The sequence below is a fragment of the Typopeltis vanoorti genome, chromosome 1, assembly GCF_054136105.1.
Source record: "Typopeltis vanoorti isolate ZY-2024b chromosome 1, IOZ_Tvanoo_1.0, whole genome shotgun sequence".
In the NCBI taxonomy this organism is placed as follows: Eukaryota; Metazoa; Arthropoda; class Arachnida; order Uropygi; family Thelyphonidae; genus Typopeltis; species Typopeltis vanoorti.
In genome coordinates, this window is record NC_143549.1 from 164,601,208 (window position 1) to 164,627,219 (window position 26,012).

The following is a 26,012-nucleotide window of genomic DNA, read 5'->3' on the forward strand; positions in this document are numbered from 1 at the left end:
GTGTAGTAGGGTTCATGGATTGTTGCTTACTGTATGTGGAGGATTTAAGTAGTGTACGCGGTAGGTTGTGCGGAGTGGAATGCACTTCCTAGAAATGTCCTAAACTCCCATTATTACTATTATTATTAATAATAATTTGCTTGAGAAAACTTGGCATTTATATTAGTGGAAACCACTGTTTCACTGTCTGATTATCAGCCATGATAATATTCCACTGTGAAGGGGGAAAAAAACAGTTATAAAAACTTAACACGAAAACTTAAAACTTAAAACTTAAACTTAAACTTAAAACTTAAAAAGAAAAAAAAATTAATAGAAGCACAACCCCAAATGTAAAATGTTATTTTTTATATATATTTTTTTCCTTTTCGGAATCTTATCTAGGCAAGTATGCATATGCACGAATTCTATTGTTTTGAGCCTGCGGTTAAGCTTCTTGTGCCATATATATATATAAAGATAAGCCGAAATTTGAAATGTTTTTATGTCACGTTTTTTGTCTCTGGCTTACCAGCCCAGAACTCGGTGAGTTGGGTGCCGTAGGCGCCAGAGCAACCCCCCTCCTAGTATTTCTATAAGAATAGAAATTAATTATTTTTCTTTTTTGCTGAATAGAAACATTTTCATCCGATGACAGTTCATTTAGAAATGAAGCAGAGTTAGTTGCGAGCTGGAAGTGCCTGTGAATATTACAGTATTATACGCGCATCACGTGCTTCGAATATAACCCAAATAATATTTTTTACGTCTCTTTCTTGGGAATAAATTTCTTATAAAATTTAATTAATTGTTTCGCATTTAATTTATCCACTTGACTACTGCCGATTTATACCAAATGTTTACATTTTATTTTCATATTGTAAACGTGTGAAAATAAAATTAGGAAGACGGATTTAAAGTAAAAAAAAAAAAAAAGCTAAATCATTAAAATGGAATTAATGTGGAAACTGGGGAACTATACACTAAAATATCATTTTTATCAGTTGCATCATAAATGCCATATCCTCTCTAATACCTCATGGAAGGATTTTTTTAGAGTCCATCATTTGTGCAAAATTCACTCAAGCACTTTTTATCTATAATAAATCGTCTTTTATTATTTCACCGTAGTGAATATTACAAAATCCACTGACTACAGTACAGTCTCTGTATTCTCAAGGTCCAATGAACGTAATTTACAATACAATACGACAGTAATAAGCTACACACACAAACTATTTGCAAGCATAATTTTACATGCAAAGTCTCTCTCTCTCTCTCTCTCTCTCTCTCTCTCTCTCTCTCTAACACACACACACACACACACACACACACACACACACACACACACACACACACACACACACACACACACACACACACACACACACACACACACACACACACACACACACACACACACAAAGACCACGACGTATTTAAATAGTAGCAAGCAAAACGAAACTGGTTTGTTGCACAGACCTCCTTCCAAGAAGTTCCTTTCATTTTTCTTCGTCGGAGTTCTCAATGAGAATCATTCCCAAATGAAGTCGCCTTTATTTGGAGGATTCGCCTCAGAGAGGAACATTGTCCGGATAGTTCGTGAACAGTTTTGGCAAACGAAACTGATTTAAAGAAGATCTCGAGAGACGGAAGAAATTAAGGACATCAGAAGAGTGGCAAATCTTTGCATGATCGTCGGAAGAACGAAAAGTGGTGTCTGTTACTGCCGAGAGAACTGGATGTTGATGATGAGCTGGAACTTCTTGATCGAAAGGATGGAGAGGATAATCGATGATTAGAGTTGTCCAAGAAAATACTGCTGCAAGAAGACGAGGATTCTCCGGAATCTGAAACTGTGAGAACACAAAATCATTAGTTCTGAGTGAACGCTGATTCAAAGCAGGAAAATTAAATCAAGCTTACACTACCTCATTAAATATTTGCACTCGACAAACATCACCGTATTGGAAAAAAAACTTTAAATAATAAATGGGAAGGGAAGGTGCCATTCGAAAAATATCAGTTAAATTATCAGATAAATTAATCGAGTATGTCCTAAAAATAAGTGACAAAGTGCTTTTGTCTCCTCAAAAAAGATTCACAAACTTACAGTCGTTTGAGGGGCGATTTGTCAAAATAAGTGACATGTTCTCCTTAGCAATTACTTTGGTGTTCCAGATAAAATCAACCGTCGGAATTGGAAATGTAGGGAACGCTGTATATGCTATAGCGTTTCATCACTAATATAAAGTACACATATTAAAATAAAAGCTAAAAGGAGTTCTTTTAGCCTATCAGACTCTAACAAATAACAAATTGATAATGTCATTCTTCATGTTATTGAATCAGTGAGACTAATTATTATCCACAAAATACAGCCAGCTGATGAGAACGCTCAATATAAGTTAATGAGAACTTCTCGAAATGACGTTTACCGGAAACGAGAACCATCATCATTGATAGTTGGCAGCTCTTCTGTAGCAGAGTCAGTGACGAAGACTGTAACCGGTGATAACTGTTTTCTACCAAGTGGTTTTGATCGGCATTTGTAGCATGAGAGGAACTTTTGTGAGAACATTTCAACTGATAGTTTCTTAGCAAGTATCATATGATTTCCTCCAAATGAAATTCGACTTCTCCTTCAGCATAGCAGGCAATTCACACACTCCAAGAGTGTGAATATAAGGCAGTTCTCAGACAGCAAATGTTGTAGGTAGGATTAACCACCATATCATAGGTAAATAGGTATATACAAAACCATATTATTTAGCCATCACAAGTTATTGATATGTAAAGGAATGTGTGTGTATGCGCCTGCGCGCAAGCTCGTCTTCTGTGTGGTAACTCGGACCCGCTTCTATGATAAGAAACCACTTTAACTGCCAAAATGTTATTTCTTTAGGATATTAGAGCAGCATTGTACAACGGGCACTCACTCGTCAGTGCTGATCTCTCTAAAACATCTAATAAACGCATTGCTTCCATTTCTGAATTAGTTTCGACTGTTTCTTTTTTAAAACTTTTTTTTCTTTTCTGCATTTCAAAATGTAACACTCTTAGACACGCTCATGCTCACATTAGACTTATGAAGGAGAAATGAGGTCTTAGGATAAAAAGCGTGTTGTATTAATCTTACCTGTATAGGGAATATCTTCATATAGGGAACTATGTCTATTTCTAGGAAACACTGGGGTTCGAAAAGTTCCCGAAGAGGGAATTTCCATCGGCATTTCAGCAGCAAGTCCCCACAGCTCTGAAAAGAAACAATAACAATTGAATTTGGGAAAATAAAGAATCTCTAAATATTGAAAGAATCACATACAACGAGCTCTTGTAGCGGACAGCATAACTCAAATCAACCACCCTACATTTATAATGCATTAGAGATGCACATGTTTCCGTAGTTGGCTTAAGACAGAAAAAATATTGAAAATTTTAAAATAACATTAACAAACTGTGTTGTATGCCTTCATTATTGAGGGCTTCGTCCATGTTCAGAATTACTTTCAGGGAACGATTTCTGCACATCATATGTATTGGAACAGGCACAACAGCATTCAGTTGTAGATGCCTTTTCGGCGTACTCAACCTTCCCTGCAAGAAAGTTCACTGTTTGAGGGGAAACTGATACCGGTGATAACTGTTTTCTATCTAGTGAGGGGTTTCTTTCCATTTGGAAAAAACTTGGACATTTAGTCAGGAGGAATATCATTGCGTGATGTTTGGCTTAATATAATAGATATATCTGAATATACAACATCATGATAAAAATAGTAAGATAATCAGGATAAACTAATATTTACGAGTTGTATGATTTCTTAGTTGAGCATACCACAGCTCATTACCTGCACTCTGTTAAGAATCTAGCAAATAACAACTGTAGAAACTAGGAAAAAAATTGCACAAGCTACAGATCGAAGCCGTAGTGATGAAAAAAAAAAAAAAAGACTACTACAGAGTGAAGGAAGATACTGTATATGTGAGATGGTTTCTATTCCTATCACACACTACATGGCAAATAAAAGTTGACGTCGGTAAATAAAGCAGCGCCTTCGGTTATGTTTTGCAGATAGCACCAGCTTAGCATCCGAAAAAGATATAACGGTTTAGGCATATTTTCTGACACACTCTCGATCATATTTCACAAATATCGGAACATAGTTCATATTATTACCCATCAAGTATGTATGTTCTTATCTTTGGTGACTTTTCTCCATAATTCCCACATAGATAGCCTGTTGATGGTTATTTCCACAACACAATACTATGATCCGCCATGCTAAAACCATTTCTGCCATGATGAATCTGTCTTACAAAGTATTCGCGAAAAGTCACCAAAATATTTGTTTGTGTTATAATTTTACATTTCAGACTTTACAGATTTTACTGACTGAACTTTTTTTTTCCAAAATCATTTTAAAAACAACACTACTTAAGAACGAAACTGGGTCTTAATAGTGATTGAGATAGACTGAAAAATCAAAGCCCTTCTTGTTGCGAACCCAGTTATGGACCTCTTTATAATTGCTGATGCTAATACACATTTCCGGAAATTTCGTTTGTGTTATTTTGTTATGAGAATCGTAGACGATCACTCAAAATCATAACGTAGAATGTGCATCAGCATTGCCAAACATATTTGATTGCTGCATGGTTAAGGAATTAGAAAATTAATCAGATTGACTTACCGTAGTCTTGCGCATGACTGCATATATTGGACATCCACTTGGCTCGATCTTGGTCTGTGTCGGCCACTAACCACTGTTCTTGCTGTTGTTCTTTGTTATTTTGCCTCACACAGAAGCTCCACGCATAGCGGAGAGGAGGAGACTCTGTACTTACCTGCGTGTTCTGCAATAAATAAATAAAATTAATAAATAGAAATGAATCCGTCAAATACTTTACTAAAAAACGGAATGTTCTATAGTGTTTTTTCTCTTTTTGTTTAATGATGTATAGAAAATAATAATAACAATACATAAAACAACATTATTAGAGAAAATAAGATGGTATGAGTTCGTATATTATAAAATTGTACGGTTATGCTTGCCATAGAAGGGGGGAGGGGTAAACAACAGACAATGAATTAGGGCAAAATAACACAAAGTTTGTAAGTAAAAGGGAAATATTTCAGACCATGGGAGAAAAATTTTCGACCTGCTTACATGGAATGATAATAGTTGACCAGTTGGGCTTAATAATTAATGCTGTGAAAGAATAACGGAAATAATTTTAAAAGTGACTGCATGCCACAAAACTATTAGCAGAGAATTTTTATTTGACAGCCTCAAGTTGGAGGAATTGTTTATCTCGACGTACACATATGAGTTACCTCCGTACTGAGGAAACTTGAATGCCAAATAAATTTTTGTAATCCAAGCCAACCGTGAAATTCGAATTAGTCACGCGAAAGATTTTCTGATTGTCTGTAGTGGTCAAAAATAACATAATACGGGACTACAGTAGAGGAAATTCGCTTCGCTCAGTTGATTCCATCGCCTGATTCGTTATGAACCGTTCGGAGCGTAGTGGAAAAGAGCCATAATGACCAAATTTCATTTATGTATGCTCAACACCATTGTGAGGATACGTCAAGACTACTACTAATCAAAAGGTATATTTAATGGGGGGGGGGGGGGGGATCGAGCGTTTCAAAATTCCGATTTTTTTTTTTTTTTTCATATTCCACAAAATTTTTCCTTATGTTCGTCATAAGGAAAATAGCTGCATTTGATAAAGTAGCCGGTTGTCGTTTGTCACTTTTTATGAAAGCATAGACATATTTTCCTTTCAGGTGGTCATCTGACATCTAAAGATGTCATGCTTTGATTTCCAGGTAGAGGTGTTTTTTTTAAAACACTGATTTTCTTTGATTAATTAATTTTTATTTGAAATATAAATCCTGTTACAAAAACAGAACTTTTGCTCTTCCGTTATGCAGTAAAAGCATTTCTTGAAAATAAAGAAAACTAAGGTAAAATGCTCATTCCCACATACCACCTAAAGCAGTGAAAGCGAACTTTTGGCCCTTGAAATAAAATATCGAATATACTGAAATGTGTAAAGAATGTAAATTCTGTTCCCAGATTAGACTTAATGAACGAAGAAATATTTACCGTCTAATGCAGTCAAATCCCCCATTTAATCATATTTCTACTCTAAAGAGAGAAAACGGCAAAATGAACAGATTATTCGCATTCACTCAAGAGAACCAAGCAGACATATTACATCAATAAGTATTAATTTGTCCTGCCTGGTTAGCCTACTGAATAGAGTATTCGCTCTCCAACTAACAGGAAGCGGGTTTGAGTCCCACCCTGGCCATCAATATTTGTGATTGTCTTTAGGTGCCAGATGAATTTCATCGCCTGGTGTGAAACCACCGCTTCCACTTATTTCAGTCTGAAGTGGCTGAAAAGTTCCATGTTTGGTCCTCTAGAGAGCAGAATTGCCGAACCACGTAAAAAGGATATAAATACAAAAAATATATATAATTAATTTTAAAAAAATAGGCGAAAAAATTCCTTAGCCACCTACACATATTATTCCCAGCCTATATATTATTATTATTACATTACAACCTCCAGAAAGTTCAAAGACTCGTCGAGGGGGGGCACCTACTCTACAATTCTCTGCTCCGCCAACCGCAACTATCATCATTATCTACACCAGCGTCATCTACCACCACTAGATTTTCACCCGACAATCACAAACATCCATGCCCACAGCGGTATTCGAACCCGCAGCCTTTTGGCTGGAGAGCGGATACACCAACCACTCGGCAACCAGGCCATATATACATGTACACAGGCTGAAAACATAAATTTTAAGGGCAGACAGGCTGAGGAAATAAATAAAAGAAACCAGTGGACATGCCGTTGTATACAAATCACTGTAAGTAGCCATTTATATTTAATTCGCACACTCCTTCTGTATGGAGTACTCATTTATTGTGCTTTTTAGACGTACTTCAGCAACACTTCAAACCCTCCTTACCTTATCGACACAGATTGTAAAATCGGGTTTCAGATGTGAATCTTCGGCTTTGGTCCAGAAAGAAAGTTTGAAGTTTTTCAAAGAACACCACATCTTCTTACAGCCTATTGGACTTCCATTGGGCTGGAATATAAACGATAGGGAGTTAAATGAGATATAACACGTGCATATATCTTTAAATTTCAAAGTAAAAGATAAAGCACAAACAAAGTCTACCACTATGCAAGTGGTATTATATTTGCATGCTACTATGTATCGCCTTTGATTAATCTTAAAGATATGCAGACTCTTTTTATAAGAAGAAACATTATTGAGAACAAATATTTATTTTAGTAAGAAAATCTGTATTGTACTAAAATGAAACGAGAAAGAATAAAGAATAAACTATATTCCATAAAATATAATTGATTTTATCAGAAATGTTGCATTTCTAATTACATAAAATTATATAAAAGCAGTTTTAAATAATAATAAAAAATGTGAAAAAGTCTTAACAGCTTGCGTGTGTGTGTGAGAGAGAGAGAGAGAGAATATTTAGTAACAAATTGAAGCTCTTACCTGTAATACTAGACTTAGAGGACCTGATAACCTTTCTTCCGTAACACATTCTGGTTGAACGGCCAACCGACAGCAAAAATGACCAAAAAGCGGTAATCTATTTGCACGTTCTTCCACATTTTCTTGGACTAGATCGTAGGTCTTTATTCTAGGATTGGCATCTTGTAACCTCAATGTTGCTCTTGCTACAAGATTGAATTTAGGACCTCTGACAAAAAATAAAATAAAATAACAGTAAATAAATTCGCTGTGTCTAAGAAATGACATTATTATTAAACTAAAAAAAAAAAAAACTTCTAAAGGTTTTTTGCAAGCTTAACACAAGCATTTTATTTTTCTGACAATTCTACTCTAAAATCTGACTTCATCTTATGCAACACTAAATTGGCTATGGGTATTGTCATTTCTCTTTTAGAGTGTGATGACACACCACACTTCCACTTCTGCCTATTTGAAATAATAACGGTGCCCTTTCCCAAAACACAAACGCTGCATATGTAGGCAGATGTTTACTTGCTTAAACCAGTCAAACGGGAAGCGACTATGGACATACAAACATGAAATAAGCCACAAAGTTTCCGAAATCAGCAACAGAAAGAACTTGCAGATAATTTGGTTGCACTTCGTCCAAGGAAGAATGCAAAAAAAAAAAAAAAAGACAAATAAATTTCGGTAAACCATCGAATTTATAATAATATATTTATTATAATATATAATAATATAATTATTATATTAAAATAAAATAATATAATATATAAATTATAATAATAAAAAAGTTTAAATAAGTCCTCCCTTATTTAAACGTATTCAAAATTTTTTCAATTACTATTTTTAATCAATATGACATATGCTGGAGTTAAATTAATTAATATATAGCAGAAAATATAAATAAAATTACAAATAGATTTACTTTAGCTTGACTAATAATCTTATAAACGGAAAATACAAACAATAATAAAAATGTAAAATGTCGAATAAAGTCAAGTAAATCGAAATAAATGCAGGATAGCATGTGGAAAATAAAATCACACAAACACACTCACAAAGGACATTCGATAGGTCCAGTTAGTCAGCTTCGCTTGTGTTTCAAGTGTCTCCTTGAGATTCGGGTCATAGCCGTGATATAGGCACTCCCTTCTTGCTCTTCTCAAGAACACAGTCGGGGGAACGAAGGTTTTCTTTGTTTGAAAAATCTGGGTTTGTATTCGTTGAAGGGCACTGGAAGATTTACGGACCATTCAACCGAGGTTCAGTTAGTTTGTCAGAAATGAAGGTGAAAGAATTCTCATCCAGAAACTGGCATTTTTTTTCGATATCCCAAAATGGATGGACAATGGCTGAATTATCAGCAATAATATATTGACGTCTTTATTAATTTATCTTCAAGAAATTAGCATCCGGAATACTTTTTTGAAATTGTAAGCGAAATTAGTATTCTATTCTGAAATTTAACATAAATACAAATAACTAGCGGAACGAACAAAAATAATTCGTTTCGAAAATGGAATATCGTGAGTTGACATAATCAAAAGAAATATAAAAAACGAAGGAAAACTCACATAAAAATTAATGTAAAATTTTCGCCTAATTATCATAGGCATCTTCCGTACAACATCACAAAATGGCAATTAAACATTAACAGACAATTCTAAAAAGTGCCACCTAAGGAGCTATGTAAGATAACTAAAAAAGGTCAATAATTTCCTAACTTATTAAAATATATATCTTAAAAGTACAGATTTAAAAAGTACTATCTCCCACAAAGGGGATAGACGTAGACCATTGGATCTGTTTAAGTTAGAGAGTGAAGTAACGTTTCACATGTTTCTTTATAAAACCGTTCCACGAGGAACCAACTTTTGTGAAAGACTTATCTTGTTCCAATAAACTCTATGTTTAGTGTCGATAGCATCTCGGCAAGCCCACACTTTTCAGGCTTATGGTACTTAATAAAAGACTTGTGTTATTCAAGACGAATAAACGCAGATCTTACTGTTTGTTCGAAATAAGATAACCCCCAAGAGCAAGAAATCTGGTAGACACCTGGATGATTGAGATGTGGAAGCTTTTCCTTAGGAGAAGTGAGAAAGGTGGAGATTTTTCTGAGTCAAAAGGCAACAAAAATATTTAGTGGTTTTAAAATTTTCGCTATGTGTTCACTGATGTTTTGCACATAAGGGATAGGAATGAGTTATTTCTTCATACTTGAAGAGGTAGAGATACCATAACTCTTACAAGCTTTTTTGATGAAAGAATCCCTAAAACCGTTAGATAAAAAGTGGATTTAATATGTTGTAATGCATTCTTTACAAGTTCGTCTGAAGAACATAAAGATGAGCACGATATCTTAATAGCTCCAGCCTTTCGACTAGGATGGTGGAGTTCCGCTTGGATATAGTGGCCTATATGAGTCCTTTTCTGAAAAACTGAAAATTGTAAGCTTCGAATTGGTTTACGAAAAATTAAAAGATCTAAAAAGACTAATTGGTTATTTACTTCTCCTTCTATGGTGAATTGGATCCTGAGATGAAGTGCATTTCATTTAGAAAGAAACTGCTGCAAATTCTGAGAAAGAGCCTTTCCAAACTGCAAAAAATATCATCCACGAATCTGTACTAATGCGTAAGTCTAGCAGAAGAAGTTGGCAATAGTAAGGGGAAATAGGAGTGTCATTGGCTGTTTCTTCGATTTTTCATATAATTTGTTTTTAAAGGAGGAATAACCAAAACAAAATCAAATAATTTAACAACCTAAGAAGGAAATTCTTCTTAAAGTAATTCAATAATGTCCGTTAAAGGAACATTAGTAAACAAGGATAGAATATCTAAAACTGATCATAACATCGGAAGCGTCCGGATGAAAATCAGAAATTTTATTTTAAAGCCCAAAGTTTTTTTTTATATAAGTAGCAGTTCTTCTAGTTGAAGTAGCGAGTAATTTGGATAAGAATTTAGATATCTTATAAGTGGAACGTCGTATACAACCAATGACTGGTCTTAATGGAGTACCTGGGTTATGAACTTTGAATAAGAACAAGACGTACAATCTAGGTGGACGACCAAAGAAGGTTTGAAGCTTATCTTTTGATCTTCATTCAAAATAGAAATATTATCGATAATAGAATTAAGTTTGTTTAGCGCTGACATTTTTCTATCATATTCTCTTTTATCTTAAAAACAACAGCCCCTCCCCCTCTCTCTCTCTCTCTCTCTCTCTCTCGCCTTAGTAATAATTAAATTGTTGTTATTCTTCAAGGATTTCAGCTCTTTAAATTCAGAAAAAGAAAGATTAGGACGCGGAGGCTTGGCACTAAAAAGAATTTTTGCATATTCAAAACGAATCCTGTTAGCAGTATTTTGAGATAATGATCGTACTGAGATGCCTGTGACATTTAGGCGAAAATTTTACATAATTAAATAAATTTTTACGTAAGTTTTTCTCCTTTTTTATCTTTCTTTTATATCTAAATTCAGCTTTCTTTACTTGTGTGTGTATGTCTGTGCTGAACAAGGAAAATTATAGAAACTTTAAATTACTTTAACTGACACTATGCTAAAAACAACACTTACATTCCTATAGTATTGAGCTCTTCTTTCTGCAAAATTAAAGGAAAAACAACTTTCAATTCAACTGATACCGCAATAGATTATAAAAAAATAATGTATGTAATTTATATTTCATTTCAATATTAAGTTAAAATTAAGTTATGCTATACATGTAAAGTTTATATTTCACAATGCATCTGAATAAAATTTTGGACTCAATATGTGTGGGTAAACTTTCAAGTCTAATTAACATTATTTATTAATTACACACCATATTTTATTGAAGTTGATATATCAAAAAGTCAGTAAATCCCGACTTCTGCCCAAAATCGGAGAAATTTCATAAACTTTATCAAAATATTAAATTAAAAGGAAACAATCAATGAAAGCGGAATTACTCCCAGGAACTACTTAAACTTCTCTCTCTCTCTCTCTCTCTCTCTTTGTACAGTGAATAGAATAGTCAACTTCTCAAATGACACGCTTAAAAAAAAAAAAAAACGGGGTATATTAGCTACCTCTTGTGATGCAGTAATATGCTGTGGTTTAAAAAGCTATCAAAAACAATTACAAATGGTATTGCGGTTTTCCTTTCTCTAGTGCTGCCATCTCTTGCACATTTCAGTTACTAATACAAAAAATTGATACAAATACATATACATTGGAAGCAGAGATGACCATCTGAACTCCATCGGTAAATTTGAATTTGGACAGAGGAATAAAAGAGGAGAAAGACTTTTTGAATTCGCAGAAGAAAATAACCTCTTTATTATGAACATCTTTTTCATGAAGAAAATTACCGAAAATAGACTTGGAGAAGCCCAAATGTACAGTAACAACTTACAATGAAATAGACTTCATCTTCTCCAACAGAAAATATATAATAAATAATACCGAAGTGAGTAACCAGAGACTAGTAAGGGCAAAAGTATGGATCAACAAAGTCATAAGAAAAAAGTCCAATTTAGTGAATCTACAAAACCTCTACCATAATAAAAGCTGTTATAGACAATCACTCAAAAATGGACTAAAAAAGTTAAACACAGATACTACCATCGATGATGTTAATGAAATCTTAACAAAATCTATCTTGAATTGTGCACTAGAAATAGGAGGTGTAAAAAAAAGGCACCTTAGATCTGATGAAGAAAAGAAGAGATATGAAAAGAGATTTGAATGACACCAATAAATAGAATAGAAATTTGTAAAACTATACGTAAAAGGATGAAACATGAAATTAGATCGTATAATACTAGGAAAATTAAAGAAAACAATAGAAAACAATAGCAATATGAAGGTCCTAAGACGAACATTATCACTTCGAACAAAGGAAATAGCTGCTGTATTAGAAAAAATATGGTGAATTTATAATAAATAGAGATGCAATAATTAAAAGAATTCAGGAATTTTATACTGAACTCTATGAAGACAAAGACCGAGGCATCCAAGAATCATCTATGGATAACTCGAGTGAGGAAGAACACGATGCCCCCTGAGATCTTGCAAAGTGAAGTGGATATGGCACTGAGGGAAATGAAGAATGGAAAGGCCCCAGGAGAAGATGGAATTATGGTAGACTTCTTAAAACTGGGAGGAAGCTATGTCATCAAAGAGCTGACTAAACTCTGTAATACATGTCTAAAACAGAGAAAAATTCCAAAAAAATTGAACAATTCATTTCTAATATTAATTTTTAAAAACGGAATAAGGAAGAAATTAAAAACTACAGACCTATAAGCCTACTCCCCACCATATATGAAGTCCAGGGACGGCTCGTGCATAGGCACTACGGAACTGCAGCACCCCAATTTTTCTCGATATATAAATATATTTATTGATTTATTTATATTTGCTTGTAATATTTAATTTTATCATCAACAATCCTATACAATTCTCTTATTTTGTATAAAAACATAATAAAAATCCATCTTGTAGCACTTAGGATGGCGAAAGACGCTAGCAGCACTGTGTTTACCACAGTCATATTGCTACACGCGCAAACATATGCACGTCATAGTGAGATGCGAGCTAATAGCGTAATGCGGCACTGTTCGTCGCGCAGTTCCACTGTGGTTTATATGCAGTTTGCGCCAGTAGTAGAGTGTTCGTAGTGCTTATCGAGTTTACTCCTTCTCTTTAAATATTTGGACATTACAATTAAAGACATAACATTTGTTATAGTTTTAATTTTAGAACATTATTCGGGTTATGATAATGGATTTTATTTTTAAGTAATTTTGAATTATACCAAACTTTATAATTTTATCGATAACAAACAATATTTTTTAATGTTAATTTTTTTTTCCCATTTTTACCATAATTTTGATATTTTATCCAAACACGTATACACTGTACTTATAGTGTGTATGTATATTTCGAAATTGCAGCATCCCCACGGTTTCAAGCCACGAGCCGCCACTGATAAAGTCTTCACAAAAATTATAAATAATTGAATAAAATATAAACTAGAGGGAAAACAATCCTGTAAACAAGCTGGATTTAGAAAGAATTACAATACTTTGGACCATATTCACACATTAAGACAGCTCATTGAAAAATCAATTGAATACAATAAACCCTTATGTCTGGCGTATACAGACTACGAAAAAGCATTTGATTCAGTTAAAACATCCGCAACACTAAAAGCACTTGAAGCCCAGGGAACTGATAAACCATATATTGAAACACTAAAACATATTTACAATAATGCAACTTCTGTAATTAAATTATCTAAAAACAGTGAAAAGTTCCCAATACAAAAAGGCATCCGGCAAGGCAACACCCAAATTATTTACAGCTGCACTAGAGGAAGTCTTTAGAAGCCTTGATTGGGAAACAAAAGGAATACACATAAATGGAGAAAGGCTGCATCATCTGAAATTTGCAGATGATATTGTCCTGATAGCAAATAATCTTGAAGATCTGGAAGAAAGGCTAAATCAGCTAAATGAAGCCTCTAAAGTAATTGGATTAAAAATAAATAGAGAAAAATATTGATGAATAATAATGAATAAATACATAAACCATAGAACTGTCAAAGTTGAAAACCATGAAATAGAACAAGTTACTTCATATGTATACTTGGGCCAATTGTTATCCTTTGAGGAATGCCAAAGAAAAGAGATTGAACGAAGAAATCACCTTGGATGGATGGCTTATGGGAAAATGAGAGACATATTCAGAAGTGATCCCTATGCGTCTGAAAAGGAAAGTACTTACTTCCTTTTCAGAAAGACCAATGCATACTTCCTGTCCTAATATACGGAGGAGAAACATGGACTTTAACAGAAGCCCTAAACAAAAAGCTGAGAAAAACACAACATCGCATGGAAAGAAGTATGCTAAAAATAACATTAAGAGATAGGAAGACAAATACCTGGATAGGATCTCAAACAGGCGTCATGGATATTGTAAAATACATTAAACAGGCTAAGTGGAGATTGCCTGGCCATATTGCTAGATGCAGTGACGTGAGATGGATTAGAAAAACAACAGAGTGGAGACCAATGGATGGAGTAAGACAAAGAGGAAGACCGAGACGAAGGTAGAAGTATGAACTGGAACAAATTGCAGGAGTGAGGTGGATGGGAGAGGCAGAAAACCGAGTGGTCTGGAAAATCATGGGGGAGACCTTCGTCCAGCAGTGGACAGAACCAAAAGGTTGGAGAAGAAGAATAAGAAGAAGACATATACATTATTGTACAATAACAACAACAACAACCTCAATTATAACTATACTATAGAAAATAGTAGTCTCCGAATCGTCAAATTTACATATGCATACGTGCCAAATATATTTTAATAGTAAATAAATTAAAATTTTAATTTTATATGATTAATAGTTAATTAATAAATAATCAGTGGTTTCATTTATAGTTTAAAGTTATTAGAAACTGTCTTCGAATATCCTGATACTTTCAAATTGGTTATTCATACTTTCATAAAATTAAACAGCATATAAAATTTAGTGTTCTAATTGTGTATATTTGTCGTATTTATATTATTAACAGCGAAGTCAAACTAGTACTTACCACGCTGGCTGCAAGTTTCTTCCCAATAGTTCTGCTAACAGAATTGGTTAGTTTTTTCCTGAGTTTATTTGAAGCACTGGCAATACTGAAGTCCTCCTGCATGACATGACTATACAGTTCGAGGTAAAATTCGAAGTCTGGAGACACCTGGTTACTATTAAAAAAAAAAAACATTAGATAATAATGCACAATTGAAAAGTTGAAATGTTAATCTCCTCTTAATAGTACTTAATATGCTAAAAAATAGCGATTTATAAAGTCAAAAATCCCTTGGTTCAGTGATCAGATGTGTGATATGGTGTACGCGCCAAAAGTTATCATCTATTAAATACTCAGCGCATATCACTGATTGTGAAAAGAAAAACAATGCTAATTACTATTGTACCTCACAAGCATTCGTTTTGTGTCTATTAAATGATTTCTTTCATCAATACTACTACATAACCAGTTGTAAAAATACTCCATTGTCAGATCAACTTTGAGCACTCATCGTGGCACCCCCGGAAAAAAAAAAAAAAAAAAAAATGAAGCAAATTGCTTGAGTAGCAGAAAGTGATGCCAATGAGTAAAATGAATCAGTCTTAAATAATATTAAAATGGTAATATCCAATAATCTCACTAGATGTTTTTAAAACGATTTTAACTGATAAATTAAACTCTAATATACAACTACAGCGATGCGCTTAAAGGAGTAAGACGATCCTCGCATTGAAAAGACTTAACAACGCTGACATTCGAGAACCATATCATCCAACAGCACAAATAACGAAATCTGATTAATTATTTAACTGGCTTCGGGTTAAGCAAACTTCCGGAAGCAAGCAGTTAAATAAGAATGGAACGTAGTTTCTGAGCCATAGCTTTCGGACAATGGTAGAAATGTGCGCATGATTACTGTATGCAAGCGGAATCTACTGTTGCCACGGAAACATGACATCACGCCCGTTTCCAACAAAGAGAACTTTTTGTTATACAGATATTCACCATAAACAGACATTATCTCCTTGAAAGATTACTTTGTTTTAAAATACTCAATCTTCAGTCTCTTTATTTTTACGTAACATAATGGATCACGAAATCAGTGTGATTCTTTAACCTGCATTATTCTTATGCCGTTCTGTCGGGATTATTATTTTGTTATAAGCAAACAGCCTTTATAGTTTCAAATAAATAAAGGAAAGTCAGATTAACAACTTTGGCATGAAGCATTTTCCTGTAGAATTTTTTTTTGATATTTCGTGATTATTGCATATTGTTAAGAAATTGTCAGAAGTGTTCTTAAATATTCTATTTTTCCCAAAGGAAACGAAAATATTTCAATGAAAAAAGTGTCGACTCATGCTCAGACAAGAGTGGTCATAATAGTAGTGGTTTGATGTGGAATTCATAAGCGTATAAAAAAATACATACGTTTATTACTACTAATCACAATTAATATGGTTAATAATGACAGTTTGGTGGTAGACATCATTTCCTCTCAAACTACTTTGAAATAAATGCATTACACAATTTTATTGAACTGCATAATAAAAGAATAGACTGTGTTATTAAATTTTAATTTGAAATGCTGCAGTTTACTTTTCATCAGTAGGTGGCTCATGAAAATTAATCTACAGAATCAATTTAAAACTAAATAAAGAAACAGAAGTATCACGAGCGATAATAGAGTAACGATGGGTGATTACTTTGAATATTTTGATCATTTTATTGTAAATTATAGCATATTGTTCGAATGAAATTTGATTGAGATCGGACTGTTTATGGAACGAAAGCTACATATACTGTTGTCATAGAATTCTGAAGCTCGCAGTAGACGTGATTAGTGAGGTCAACGTCGAATTTAGGGAAAGGAAAACTCTGGAGTGTTTTTTTTTTTCTTTCCTTCTATGAATCCATTCATATAAAGAACGGGGAGAAATGACAAGATATTTATTTAGCATGATAATTTTAATATACTATTTATTCGTTAACTGCAAGTTTTGACATCATTGGAACTTACGGCGCGATAAAGTTAGTTCTCTCAGTTGTCATTAAGTCTCAAATTATCATTAATCTGGTGAACAACCTTTTTTAAAAAAAGCTATAAATGATTATTTAGAGCAGACTTACTAACATCCATGTATTATGAGAGATTTGAACCAGCAGCCTGGAGCTGCTTTAGCGTAGTCGGTAGCGGATATGCCTTTTTATGAGGGACCTTTACAAGGGCTTTTCTTTTCAGCTGAAAGTGAATTAGCTAGACGTAGTAAGGTTTTTCACTCCTCAAAGCAGGCGAAAGAGCACATGATGAACAGATAATATATTCGCCTCAAAACTTTAGTCACTTCTCTGTAGTTCCAAATAACAACGACAACAAACACTCTTCCAGCTTTTTACAATACAAAATGAGCTACTTTGTCTCTAATAATTTCTCTTAGCTGAAATGAAAAACTTTAACGAAACACTAAGGCTAAATGAACCCGAAAACGCATCGAAAAAATGCCTTTGAAAGTGCTACAAATTCCATTTATAAAAATGAAGGGAAATGAATCAGTCATACAGATATGATCTAATCCAGAATACTTGCTAATAACTATTAGTTTTTCACTCTCAACCTGTCAGTTTTGGAAGATTAAGGTTCAAACATTTGTTTCTGAATGAGTGTATTATAAATTATTCGCCGTCGCCAAATCTATTTATTTCCTGTGCTAAAAAAAAAAAAAAAAAAAAAAATCATCCCAATATCTTCCAGTAATCTTTTTAAGTACATGTTTACTGAACGTTCAAACCTCTACTACATACTTAAATCACAGGAAGAGAACTACTTACAAGATTATGACGTCATCGAACGATATATCTGTCATGCTGCGATCCACGTTGTTAATCATGGACGTATCGTACACTTCAGTCCCTACCTTTAGCAAACAAAACACGTTGAACCTTCTATAGTCTCCTTTGTTCTTGAAATGATCGCTGTCCTTCCAGATAAGAGGCATTCGAATGTCTAGAAAAATAAGAACATGAGAAAAGAAGTTATTAGATTTTCTCCGGAGAACTTCACTCTTCTTCTTAGCAATGACAGCTAGCATTTCGTTATAAGATAGGAGGCTACTAACTTCTAGGACATTTGTAACCCACATCTCTAGAATTTTCCCCTTTCAGTATTTTCACTAAATCTTCTTCTTCTCTTCCGTTCATGGCGGGTTGAATTCTTCAAAGACGAATTTTCGCCATTTCTTTCTGTCTGCTGTCTTTTTATGAAGTTCTGTTATAGAGTTTAGGTGGGTGCTTTCTTTAATGTTGTCAATCCATTTCTTTCTTGGTCTTCCTCTGCTGAACTATCCTTCAATTCTACCGTTTAATAATATGTGTGGTAGTCTTTCTGGGTTCATTCCTGAGACTTGTTTCACTAAATACTGTCATATAATGCGTAAATTTCCACGAGATGTCACGTTGCTCTATGAAGTTAGTAGCATGTTACCATAGCGACGAACTGCCACTGCATGAGATTCAGAAATTAATGAGTTAGGACAAAATTACAAAATACATACCTGAGACAGCTACTTTTGCTTTGCTAGGCTCCGAATCTGCACATTTGCTAAAAATTAAAAAAAAATTTACATAATAAGTTTAATTTTGCTGAGTTTTTTATTTAGAGTTCTTAAGACAAAAAAATATATTTGTCAAATCTGATTTTTAAATTAATTCACATGTCTGACCTCAGATGTCGCTGCTGGGCTTTTCTTCTCTGTAATTCCATCATATATGTAGCCATTCTTTCGTTCGATGTTACTAACGATTTGGCTGCTTCAAGACTCTGGCTTTGATGTTTACATGCTGCCAGAAGTTTGGTGGTGCCTTCCCGCATCTTAATCTCCAAGTCGATCTTCTGTTCCAAGTCATACTCCTATCAAAATATATACCAATATAAACAAGGCTTGAAAAGTAGCACATTAAAATGCATCTTAAAACACATTCTTGATTCTTCTCAAAAATACATTCTTAATTCACTGTCCGGACGTAACAGAGACTGTAATTTTTCATTCTACTAACACATTACAGTTTCTTAAACACTTTCCTTTTGAGTTTCATAGACTTCCGGCTGTAAGAAAGTGGGTATCCTGGTTAATATAATGAGTCCAGGCAATGTGTAAACACTCTGAGGCTTTATCGCCAGGGTTATGCAGGCCACGGTCATAAAAATAACAAGCAACCATTTACATTATAGTCAGTTACTCATTAACTGCGAGTCTAATTTTCTCATGAGTACAATTGATGAACAGTCCTTTAACAAAGGCGACTAATACCCAATTACGTCGAGTCTGCTGCATAATATTACATTACAAATATTCTCTTCCCCCTACATCTTCCGATCCCCCTCATCTCCTTACACGGGTCATTCGTCATCCACAAGAAATAGGAGATAGTAAGGTTATCCAATTTGTCTCATCGTTGACGACCCACGCGGTTTCTTCCATTCGTCAAATGAAGAAAAGCAACCTTATGAAACACTGCAAGTGTGTATAATGTCATTTAAGAGGACAATGACGCCCTTTTTTGAATATAATCATATTACGTGTGTAGGCTTATTTTAGTCTCATAAGAACGGGTTCTGTCCACTCACTAAAGGCAGTTTTTATTTTTCTTTCTTTCTTTTTTTTAATAAATAAATATGCGTAAACTGAAGCATTTTAAATGCATATGAAGGGAAAGAATGTTACGAGAGGAACTGTGGGAATGTTTAGTCATTGTTTCTGTCACTAGGGGTGATAGAAACAATGACTTTTATTGGTGAGAAGTTAAGGATAATTTGGTATAATTGACGTGAAATACTGCTTGCGAAGTTGTTGAAGAAAGTAGATTCTGGTAAGATAAAATGCTGTTGAAAATACAAAAATCGCATTTATTTATTTTCGTAAATATATAACAAAGTTTGAAGACAAAACGCCTTGGCCCGCGAAGAGTAGATTTTAAAGAGATTTCATACAAAGATCGTCTTTGTATGAAATCCAATCAAATAGCCTGGAAATTGAGAGGTCCCGGTGAAAGGGTTTATTTGGCTTACAGAATCCCAACCGGTGATCTAAATTATTTGATAACTTTTACTTTATCTGAAATTCTATCTGTTAATTGAGGTCTCCATTACTTTAGAAAACCCAGATGTGAAAATAATAGGTTGATAATTCGATTATACATGTATGTTTTTTCTCTCGCTACTATGACCGACATAGTTTACTTTTGAATTGCAGGTTAATACCGAACCAATCAGATTAGAATGCCAGAACTCCAGAAATACCACAGGGCCAGAAGAATTTTCGAAATCGCTCAATGGTTCCATAAAAACGCAACTGATTACAAATGCATATATATCTCTAATGGTACTTCTGAAGGTAACAAATCAAATATAGTACGGCTGAAGAAATTATTAAGTTTTCTACTACAACAGTCAGATTAACATAATATTTGCTGCAAAATAAATGCATGGGCATTTCTCAGAAAAATGATTAATTTCTTGGGTTTCAAAATCTCTCGACCCACCATTTGACTTTTTTTTTGTATACAGCTATGGAAAAGAACATCCTACCATTCGCTTACATTTTTACCATTACTAAACACATATATGCAATTAATAGAACGTTTGCGAAACCAGCATCAATGAATGTGGATGTGAAAATGAGTTGAAAAGAGTTTAAATACAGGCTGCGTATTTCTTGCATAACCAGCAGCACACTATATAATCCTTGTGTGTGATTTGCAAATAAAACTTGTTTTCCTTGTTGTGCTGGATTGTTTATTACTCTTAATGAAGTTTTAGAGACAGTCTACTTCATATCTCTGATTACAAAACAATGAAAGCACAAGTGCAAAAAAGGTAAAAGATGTTGACTCATGAAATAACTGGAATAAGGATGACTGTTCAGAATGATTTCCGTGTTCTATACAGTGCTGAATTTGTATTGTAACGTGTAAAGAAATTTCATCAATGGATAGAACAACTGCAAAATAAAGGATGACCAGAGGATGTTATCTTACTAAGATAGTTGTATGAAATCGGATCAAATAGCCTGAAAATTGAGAGTAATTTGAGAGGTCCCGGAGGTGAAGTGAGAGGGTTGGGAAGGAATATGAAAAGTACCGGTATTTTACTAGAACATCACAATTTTCGTATGAGTCGAGTTTTTTGTAAACTCAACGAATTTTATTTATTTGTTTATGTATCTGCTTTCCTTGAAAATTCAAATCTAATAAAATATCGGATATCACGATATTTTAATATTCTGAAGAATTATTTATAGAGAAAAATGAGAATAACGAAATAAGTTTGGATAACAACTTTCAAATCCTTGCCCTTCGTTGACAGCGTACATCTTGTGGCGGTAGACGATTTTTGTCTGCAATGTGAGATTACTGCCCTCTTATTGGAGGCCTGAAGTGGCTTCAAAAAGTTCCATGTTTGGTCGCTAGAGCAGGGGAATTGGATTATCAAACTCTTAGTCCATCTACCGTAATAAATGTAAGTTTAGGTTTGCAATCTTCAGTGGGTAGAACTCACGTAAAAAAAAAAGTTCTGCATCTCTAATACACGTCCCGTTTGCACTATCAGGTACAGAATTCGATGCATCTAAAAATATGCATCTTGTAGAAAAATTGGCATTCAAGCTGTTTAAATATTAGATTTCGAGGCTGCATAAGTATTTCTCATTAAATAATTATTTTCTATGATAAACAACTGTCGACTTATGTAAGTCATTTTACATCAATTAATTACGTTATTATGCATATTTAAATAAATTTATAAAAAGTGTAGAACATTACACAGAAGAAAAGGGAAAAAATAATGAAAATAGGAGCTTGTTATGCAAATTCATTTCACAATTAGTATATGATGGTCTCTCTCCCGATCTCACACGTATTTATATTTCGGATAATGAAAATAATTCAATTTGTTTAAGAGTTAGTAATAAACAAAAGAATTTCAGAATTTAGAGAAAAAAAATGTGTCAGTGTGTTAAATGACATTGGGTTTTCAGCCTGGAACATCTGCTTGTAGTTGACCTTCAGAACAGGCTGCTCTTACTCATGAATCAGAAAATGAACCCACAGACAAAATATTTCTAGCAAATTACGTGAGCATCATTACAATTTCCTTCCTGGACTAGATCTAAATCTAAGATTTGTGTTTTCGAACCACTTTTTGGTTTGTGCAATTTTTCTTTACGATATTCATTCACTCCTGGAAGTAGGTCGCAGTTAAGCAATTGCTTTTCATGTAGGCAGGAGTATTCCGGTAACAGGATCGTCTTCCGTGTAGCAGCGTAGATTGTGTTGCACTACCGCGATCTTTGATGTATCAGCCTGTCAATGGAGACGTAATAAACACAATATAAAAGGTTATAATTAGTGCTTACATCGCTGATATTGTTATGCTTCGCTTATTGAGTGATGTAAAAAAACATATCTATATGAGAATGCATTTATATTATTATTATTATTATTATTATTATTAAGAGAGACATCCAGGGAGTTAGAACTCATCGAGAGAAGCCGTACTATTCGCCCCATCATACCTGTTCTTGAATTCAACGCTCTTTTGCAGTCTCTCTCTCTCTCTCTCTCTCTCTCTCTCTCTCTCTTTCTTTTAAAATATCTCCAGTCCTATTCATTTTATCTTTTTACATCCATCCCTAATCCTCTCTCTCTCTCTCTCTCTCTCTCTCTTCCATATCTGTGTAAATGGTTTATAATTTCTTTAAGTCGCTCATTTTGTCTTCCTTTCTTTCTGTAAATGACGTTACCCATGCTGTTGACTGTTTCTAAGCACGTGCCTGTATACTACTGAATATCAAAAGCTGATTATTTCCAACTATCATACAATTTCAGTTTCCTTGGTTCATGTCTGGGTTTCGAGAACATGATGATCATGAAGACATGGATGTAATTCCTTAATTCACGAATATCCGATTTTCGATTAATCCGTTATTGTATTTTCTATTATTCTAGAGGTTTGCGGTGTTGTTTCCCTATTCGGACCTCAGAGACTGATGTTGCCCTGATATTGTTGTTATTTGGGATTACAGCCGAAATAGCTGTAATCCCAAATCCTAGCGTATCTCTGAAAATTGTGTGTGCGCTCTTTTTGCCTATTTGCCAGTTTTTTTAGGATGAATAACATGAGTTTCATGGAGAAAAATCTATCACCTTCACATAAAATCAGCTTTCATTGCAAAGCCTTTTTATTTATTATTATTATTTTTTTAAAGTTCTTCGTGTCCTAGACGAGATTCCGACTACTCTACGAGGCTCTGCTCTATGTGCAATTTGTTGCAAGTTTTCCCTCATCCATCTGTTTTGACGTCAGACAGTTTTATTGCATCCATAGAGGAAAAACCAGTCTTCTGGCTTATAATCGAAGTAAATGTTCTATCACTCTAAACACACAAAATTTAGTTTCACATTTGATTTTTTCTTTTCAGAAAGACATAAGAAAATGCTGGATTCTGTTTGGAATTTCTTCGCCTGTTCTGTGTGTGTGTGTGTGTGTGTGTGTGTGTGTGTGTGTGTGTGTGTGTGTGTGTGTGTGTGTGTGTGTGTGTGTGTGTGTGTGTGTGTGTGTGTGTGTGTGTGTGTGTGTGTGTAGCTGAGTTTTACTTATGTTTTTGTTCACTTTTCGGGCTCTTTTATGCTGTTGGCATCATGGAAATTATGTAAATACAAATTTAGTTTTAAAATGGTCGTTTGGCATTTGAATTAGGGCCAAAACAACCGAAACAAAGGCTGTGAGGCCAGTGTACTATCTGTAAATATTGCTTATACTCTTCTACTGGCTAGTTCAATTGTCTTGGTGGCGATAAATCCCAAGTTTTAAGAAAGAAGAAAAGAACCTCCATATGAGACTGTTATATTGAAGAAGGGAGAAAAATATCACTGCCATCAAAGTATCTTCAATTTCGATCACTTCAGTTCTTTCTAATGAATGGAAAACTCCATAAACAGGACTTCTACAGTGCTTGGAAAACTTCCAAACAATAAACGACCGCGGATAAACATTCCATCATTGTCGATTCAGAGGCGATCTGAGTGTTTGTGTTACCCATCTTTGAATTTCTGTTATTTTGAATTTACGGCCAAAGCAACGCAGATTATAAGAGTGTTTTATGTCTGTTAATAGTGTATGTTCCTTTTGGCCAGTGCCAAATTTGAATGATGAAATTCACCTCCTCGAGTTTCATAAGAAAAAATCATCCACCTTCGTACGAGAAATAACCCGCCCTACCTTTGGACAAAAGGTATGAAAAAATTTATTGAAACTCGGGTGACGTAATGGGTCCCTCTGTATTTCAATGACTGCCTCTCTCTCTCTCTCTCTCTCTCTGAAGAATGACTTCTTCCCACTCTTACATGTTTTCTCCACATTACTCAACTCTCTAGACAGGGAATACTGTATTCTTAGATCCACTTTTCCTCTAGCTTCTATTGGCATAAATGCATCAGAAATCCTCAATGTCTCTAAAACTAGGTTTTCTATTTTGCTCCTGGTGTTATCTTACCTCTGAACAAAGTTATTATTATTCAAATCTTATTTCCGTTCAGCCATAGAATATTGTTCTTGCACTTTGGAAGAGTATCCCTGTGTTCTTTTAGTACATAAGACAGAAATTGGGTTGATCAGTTATTAATCAAAGACACTCTATGCCTGCCTGGTTTGGTCAAGTGCTTAATGTATCCGCTTTTCACCCAGTGGGTTGTGGGTTAGAATCTTACCATGATCATGAATGTTTGTGAGTGTCTTTCGATGATAGATGAATTTTATCGCGTGTAGGAGACCGCCACTCTGATAATTGGAGACCTGAGGTTGCTTGAAAGTTTCATGTTTGGTCTTTGGAGCAGGATTTCGTACTATAAGCACCACAATCATTCACAGATGGGAGTCACATAAATAGATAAACAAATGGTTAACGATTTTCCCATTTTCTTTCATAAAAACATTCGGTTTATGCTGAGCATTTTCTACAGATATTTCCATGCAAAATGTTCAAACTGTAAACACTTTGCATGGAAATATATGAAGAAAATATCAATCTCCTCTAACTAGGTTAAGATACGTGAAGCGACTAGTCACCCACTATTTACAGTTCAGCTCCAAAGACAGACTTTTTTTCGTCTTCGCTCTTTCCTGTCTTCTGCTATCACCTTCCTTCCTGTATATTTCGTGAAAGGAACAATTTACAGGCATTCAAATTCAACGATGACAAGTTTCTACATTATTCTCGACCAGTTAATTATTTTAAAAAATGCCACCATATAGAACTTTGGGTATTTACCAAACAAGTGGACACTTAAATGACTAATAAAAACCGAAACATATGGATCACTCTGTCTGCAAAGGTTATTATTATTTTTTTGTTCTTGAAAATTTTTTTTTCTCCAGGGTATAAAGGAAAATAAATGAACGTTTGTGTATTATTGTCATGGTTTTGCGAAATTGAAGTTTATTAGTAAATTGTTAGAATATGTGATCCAGCTTTTCCTTTTCTTAAAATGTTCATAATCACACAGGGATCTCTCTCACTCTCTCTGAATCTATATACAGTCCCCGTTTTCTGTGAATTTTAGCCTTTCTCTCTTTACATAATTATAGCCACTCTTTTCGTGATTTCTCTCAGATTTATACGAGTCCTCTTCATATAAATCTGAAAAAGAAATAATCAGTCTATTTATAGATTTTTGTCTGATTTATACGTGACATAAGGAGTGCTTCAGCACGTCAGCAGTCCTCTTAAATGCATTGAATGCATTTATATGCAACAGTGCGAGACCGACGCATTAATGGGCTATTCGTAACAGCAGGATGATATTGAAGAAATGAATAAAATACTAATTAAACAGAGAGTAGAGCGATAGTTCTGCTGCTGCATACATA

General features: G+C 34.2%; 1 protein-coding gene across 1 annotated transcript in view; it reads right to left on the bottom strand.

The window, feature by feature from the left end:
• Window positions 1-1,069: 1,069 nt before the first annotated feature.
• The window catches only part of LOC150110599 (rhotekin-like), a 30,119-nt gene continuing 5,176 nt past the window's right edge, over window positions 1,070-26,012 (bottom strand). Inside the window, exons 2-11 of the mRNA XM_090395093.1 lie at window positions 18,811-18,998; window positions 18,643-18,689; window positions 17,921-18,095; window positions 15,113-15,266; window positions 11,106-11,131; window positions 7,537-7,744; window positions 6,979-7,101; window positions 4,671-4,833; window positions 3,119-3,235; window positions 1,070-1,835 (exon numbers count right to left, since the gene is read on the bottom strand). Coding sequence (XP_090251219.1) covers window positions 1,648-1,835; window positions 3,119-3,235; window positions 4,671-4,833; window positions 6,979-7,101; window positions 7,537-7,744; window positions 11,106-11,131; window positions 15,113-15,266; window positions 17,921-18,095; window positions 18,643-18,689; window positions 18,811-18,998 — 1,389 coding nt within the window. The 3' untranslated portion in view covers window positions 1,070-1,647. The remainder of the gene's footprint in view (window positions 1,836-3,118; window positions 3,236-4,670; window positions 4,834-6,978; window positions 7,102-7,536; window positions 7,745-11,105; window positions 11,132-15,112; window positions 15,267-17,920; window positions 18,096-18,642; window positions 18,690-18,810; window positions 18,999-26,012) is intronic.